The sequence below is a fragment of the Solanum pennellii genome, chromosome 6 (genome assembly GCF_001406875.1).
Source record: "Solanum pennellii chromosome 6, SPENNV200".
Lineage (NCBI taxonomy): Eukaryota > Viridiplantae > Streptophyta > Magnoliopsida > Solanales > Solanaceae > Solanum > Solanum pennellii.
The window spans coordinates 47,810,790-47,817,363 of record NC_028642.1 but is presented as its reverse complement, the minus strand read 5'-3'; the positions used below and the strand labels follow the sequence as shown (position 1 = coordinate 47,817,363).

Genomic DNA, 6,574 nt, shown 5'->3' with positions numbered 1-6,574 from the left:
TTACTTCTTATGCTTTTGCACAAATGGAGAGTTCTTTGCATCCTCCTCTGCAAAAATCAACAATCACCCAAAGAAAATCAGATTCAATCACGAAAGTATAGACATTCAGGCAATATAAATAGGTAGAACGAGATAACTGAGAGACAAACCAGTGAAACCGAGGGACATCTTGGTGATGATAGTGCCGGTGACGGCGAAACCAACCAGAAACGGCCAGTTGCGGCTCCATTCCCGGCGGAAAAAGATCGGCCATGGATCGAATTTTCTCATTTCCAAAATTAGGGCTTGTGTGATATCTCTGATTTGGTTGAACTTTCCTCGATATTGTGTGAATAACGGCGACACAAAAGAAAGTTATACTAAAGTAAGAAATTATAAGGGCATGTTTGGGTAAAGGTACAAAGGAAAATAACTTATAGTAGTAGAGTATTTATTTTTAGCGAATTGTAATTTTATAATGCTAACGTCGTAAAATAGCATTACAATCTACTCTTCTATTGATTCAAATATATTAATTTTGGAGTTGATTGATAGATCTGAAATTACAAAAGTATATCAACGATCTGTAACAATCAATGTTATTATTAATTATCTGTTCAATTACTATTGATATTCCTTTAACACAAAAAAATATTCAACTAAACACTCTATTTTGTACTAAAAAAATCCTTTAAGAAATTTTCTAATATTATATTTTAATATAATCATCTTTGTCATTACTTCATATCATATAAACCTCAAATCCGTTTAATCTCATGTCCCTACCAAAAAATAAGTGAGTTAGATTGTCTTTTTTCCAATATAATTGAATTCTTTGATAATTTATTTAAAAGAATTTAGTAACAGGAAGTCAACCTGCACATTAGATAAAACTGTGCCCACTATTTTAATTTTTGTATATATCAGACAAAATTTAATTGAGCACATAGTTTAAAAATAAAAGAAAATCTTTAAATTTGTAGTCTAAGTTATAGGTATTGTATACTTATAAATTATATCATTAAAGGTAATATAAAAGGTTTAAAATCAAATTATTATTAACTATATAAATTAGTCATTTTTTTAGACTTTATATAATTTGAATTTCAAAAATAACAAATTGAGTATCAAAATTAATGTATTTGAACAGTCAATTATGTAATCGAATGACTGATATTTAAGAATTTTTCGTAAAATAGAAAATAATGTATGATATAATTTAGATCGTTATATTATGTGAGAAAATAATCAATTTGGGGCCTTGCCCAAATTTCAAACTGTTGGGCTGACAGGCCCAAATTCGTTCCTCTTGTCCTAATTCTAAGTAGAGCAACTTTCACATATTGAAAACATAAAAATCATATTTGTATGTTATAGTTATAATTTGCATAATTGCGTTTCATAGCAAAAATAAATATGTATATTTTGATATACATATATAAAGAAAGTAGTTGTATGATTCGCTATGCATATACAAGGAAAGCAGTTGTATAATTCGCTATACATACATAAAAGAAAGAGTTGTATAATCTATTTTCATATACATATACAAAAGATCAATTGTTGTGTTTGTATAAAGCGAGAAAGAGAGAAAGGCAAAAGAAAATTGGGTTGGGGAAGATTGTATTTGTATAATAATATGTGTATAGGATGAAAATATATGTATTTGTATTTGTATATATAATTTTATCTCGATTTATACAATTACAAACGTGATATATACATTTGTGTTTGTATAAAGTGAGAGAGGCGAGCAAGATCTGAAACAGGGAGAGAGTGGAACGAATATATATATATATATATATATACACATACATACAATTCTCTCGCGCATTATACAAACACAAACTCATTTTATACATTTGTATTTGTATAAAAGTGAGAGAGTCTAATGAGGCTGCCACCAAAACGAGAGTTGGCGAGCGAGATACCATCCTGGAGAGAGGCTAAAATAGCAATAGTTTGTTATATGGTACAATTAAATCAAAGTATATTTATAACATTTAATTTGAATTATTAGTTTGTGCTATTATACACAATTTTTCCCTAAAAACAATTACGCCTAATTTTAAGTCCTATACACTTTATCTCACTTAAATAAAGGCTATATCTCAAGATATTTTTTTCTTACTCTATCGCTCAACTCTTTCCTCTCTCTTTTATCACTCATCTCTTGCCTCTCTCGTCCCACTCCCTCTTTGTATTCGTCCTCTTTGTATCCATGTTTCAGAATTTCAATTTTAAATACATATATGTATCTTATCGATCAGAAGTACATAACCATATTTATTTATTCTACACTTTTAGTACCAATGTGTACCAGTTTCATAACATAATTGTATCAATTGTTAGTACCATACGATGTATTTGTGTTTCACCATTTCAATTCGATGAAAATATGAGCTATAACTATGCAGTATTGAATATACACTGATATATATATATATATCAATTAAAAATTATTTTTAGAATCTAGAAAATGACCATGAACTAGAAGTATAATAAGTACATGTACCCTAGACATTTTCATTATTAATTTACTAGTTAGAAACATGTGAGGAAGAGCACAAACTTCTTCAAATTAAAAGGGATTAAATCAAACAACTAGCTACTTCAAATTCCAATTTACTCATGATGCAATGAATGTTGCTTGCTTAATTATTTAATTTAAATACTATTTTAGAAGACAATGATCTATCCATCCTGGATTCTTGGCAATTAATTCCACTATTATTTTCACTATATTTTTTTTTGTTCCAATGTATGTAGTCACTAGACAGTGAAATTGCAAGTAGCTAGATTTTGACCAAATGTTTCAATAGTTATTAGAGATACTTCCTATTCATAGTTGTCCATGTTTATTGACCCTTCCTTCATAGATATATAAAGACAAAAAAATTATAAACTGACAACAATGTCTTATGGTTTATTTGGTATTGAATAATTAAAGACCAAAATAATCCAACCATAATATATAAGGAATCAAATCATTTGGAATTAGCAAATTGAAGCTTAAATGGTAATCTATATATTATTTGTTTCACTCTGAAGAAGAGCTTACAAGAAGGGAACCATAGTTATACTTGTTAAGTTTTGGTCACGTGTCAATAACTTTTGATCACAATTGGATTCGAAAAGTTTTGGTCACGTGTCAATAACTTTTGATCACAATTGGATTCGAAAGTGATTAAGACGTTATGCGAAAACTTATAATTATAACTAGTATGATTGATAAATTAGACGACATATAAAACTATACTATAAGACATAATATTATTATATGATATCTACAATTGACCTACATATTATAAAACTAATAATAAAAACCTTAAAATCGTAGAGAGAAAATCTCTACAGAACAAAAATCCCTAAGCGACTAGTCGACTACATTGTGAATTCTATTGTTGTTCTGTAATGAGAATATGAATTTTCAATTCATAGATTTTCAATTTTTTCCTCTAAGGAAAGAATAAACCAAATATGAACATAAAAGTAAAAAATTTATGATAATGTTGTCCTTTTATTTTAGGAAAAAATAAAGTTCAAATAAGGTAAGAAAATCATAGCAAAACCCTAATAGTTATAACTTATAAATTGCATTAACTTGGTGTAAACACCCGCTAGGGATACGTTTTTTTCCTTTTCAACTATATTTTCTCTTATTGATACAATTTCTCATTATCTTTCTTGTTTCACTATATTAAAACATTTAGAAAAGTGAGAAGTCATATAATATTTTACGTACATTTTCTTATTGGGTAAACCAAAAACTGAACCGATAACGATCAAAACCCGATAAAAAATATCTTATTAATTTATTATTCGTTAGCATATTTAAAAACCAAAAATTGATTAACCAAATCGATAATATATAAAATCGGACCGAACCAACCGATGCACATTGAGATCATATTGGCTCACACTAATTAACTAGGTAATCATTTGTTGTTATTATATACTTATATATAATATAAAATATATGGTACTCAACTCTATTAGCCTAATAACGACATATGCATATTGATTAGCCATTTGTTAGAAATATTTAATATGTGCAATATCTTTTTCAGGCCCTTCAAAAAGATCTACATAATTATTATAGATGTTATTTATATTTCCTTTTCTGTAAAGTGGCTTGTACGTACTGGTAGGGTAACTAGAGAATGTTTGTCGTGAATGAAATAAAATTAAAAAGTCTAATGATTATTTAGATTCATCTATTTTAAGAATTTAATGCTGTTTTTTCTTAACAAGGTAAACATAAAACATATCTAGTACCTTTAATTTGTTACTTTTAAAAACATAAAACATAATCTAGTTATTTCAATTTGTTATTTTTGTTAAAAGTGAGTACACGATAGCTATTTTTTAAATGCGCATGTAAGATAAATCCTTCTCTAGTGTAATAATCCACAAATTACATGTACAAATTAAAAATGTAAATTGCACATGTCTCGTGTGACGAGCTCAAGTGAGGAAGCACGAAGAAAGTTTCGAACGTGAGATTTCCATTTGAATAATCATTGTTCAATCAACTCAGTCATCTTTATGAGTTATTTAATTTTTTTTCCTATTAGACGATTTTGAATATTTTTTTGCTGACTGTTATGCTATTTAGTTGTCCATAATTTAAAAAAATTATAATATCTTTTGTACATAATTAATTATACTGTATAATTTGTATATAGTTAATTATATACCTGCTCAAATAAGTAAACAATTAATTCCTTTTTTTTTTGTTGGAGTGATTACTCCATATAATTTTTCGATAAATGGTTAGGCACTGAAAGTATCATCAACGGTTAACACAAAATACAAAAATATATTCTTTATCAGAGTGTATATAAATCAAGAATATATTTTTGAATTTTGTGTTAATGATTAACGAACACTTAATCATATAAATGCATATATAGTGCGTACCCATCAATAATTACTATTTGTCCTTTCTAATTATCCATCATTGAATGACTAACTTTAATTATTCGTACAATCAGAATAAAATCAACAGTGTACCAAATATGGTTGAGTGTTAATCTGAATTATTATCACTATAATTCTCTCTCTTTTTTTTTCAAAAAAAAAAAAAGAAGAAAAAGAAAATCTATAGGCAAGTTTTTCTATGTATATTGCTATCAACTAGTATTTTTTTGCTTTATCTCTTGCCCTTTTCCTGTCATATTTTTCATGCAAATCTACTAAAAAAAAATTCCCGACGATTTATCAGAAATATTTCTCTTCACCCTCGTACACTAGCAGGAATAAGGGCTACATATATTCTATCCTCCGTAATCCACTTGTATGATTACAATAGGCATATTATTATTATAAAATTCTTTTTTCATTTCACTGCTTGGCCTCTATAACTAAAATAGATGTTTCATTTTATTTGTCATTTTAGCAAATTAAAAGAGCTTTTTTTTTATTTTTTTTCCTCATATTACTTTTAGTATTAAATAACTATATAAAATAGATTTAAAATTTTAAAACATCATTAATAAGATTAGTTTAGTCTGATAAACCTCTAGTTAAAAAAAATTTTTTAAAAATTTATTAGGTCAGCAAGGATCAAATAATCTGAAACGGAGAGAGTAGCCAAGTTTTACTTTAGCAATTCCTTGGCATTGACAATTTATTTATATTGTAGTAAATTAGGGGTTTGCTATTCTTCTTTTCCCACAATAAAAGTCATCAATGTTCCTTTGCCCTCAAACAACGCCTGCAAATTAGTGCAAATTACTTTATTAATAACATTGCTTACATGTAAAATTATGACGTGTTTTTACTAATAATAATAATAATAGGAGTAATAATGATAATAATAGTTATTTCAAAAAGTCAAAGGCTCAGGACGGCAAGATAAGCTGTATAGTCAACACATGATTAACTGTGAAAATTAGTCAACGTAATTAACCGTTTTAGTCGGTGAAAAAAATAAATAGTAATAGGGATTGTTTGGTACTAGTTAGTTAAAGTTATACGAATATTAATAATGTAGAAATTTTACGTAAATATATTTATAATGCAGGAATTAGTTATTTCACGTATAAAATTGTAATATAAAATCTCTCATAAGTTATGCAAATCATACACTATATCAATTTTGTACATGAACAATTTATCTTTAATTAATCAGTTAGCAATCTTGGTGTTACTTTTTTAGAATTTACATAATACCTACATAACTCATTTATAAATCAGCTATCAAGCGATTCCTAGCGTAGGATGTTGTGTTAAAGAGAGTACTAAATATAGAAATTAATAACCTTTTTTTCTAAAAAAAGATTATAACGAAAAGTTTATCAAATAAATTAAAACGAAGATAGTAAATTTAAAATATATATTTATAATATATATCATCACTAGCTACGTATAATGCTTCTGTTGTGGGAGAAGCAATGCCTCACAAAGAACATTGACCTTGTTTTAAAGTAAAAAACAATTAATTAATATCTAGTCACCGGCCATTTAATTAACGTACTTTTAACTGCTAAAATATAATATTGTTTTTTTTAATTATTATTAGGGAGTATATTATTGGCTATAAAAAGGGTGTTTGTGAATATTTTCTAGACCACCAAACTGCTACAATTGC

General features: G+C 27.1%; 1 protein-coding gene across 1 annotated transcript; it reads right to left on the bottom strand.

The window, feature by feature from the left end:
• Positions 1-364, bottom strand: LOC107021364. Its single transcript, XM_015222010.2, has 2 exons — positions 150-364; positions 1-47 (listed from the first exon to the last, which is right to left on the bottom strand). Exons 1-2 carry the CDS (start codon positions 268-270, stop codon positions 1-3), a joined length of 168 nt encoding a protein of 55 aa, XP_015077496.1. The 5' UTR covers positions 271-364.
• Between the last annotated feature and the right edge of the window lie 6,210 nt (positions 365-6,574).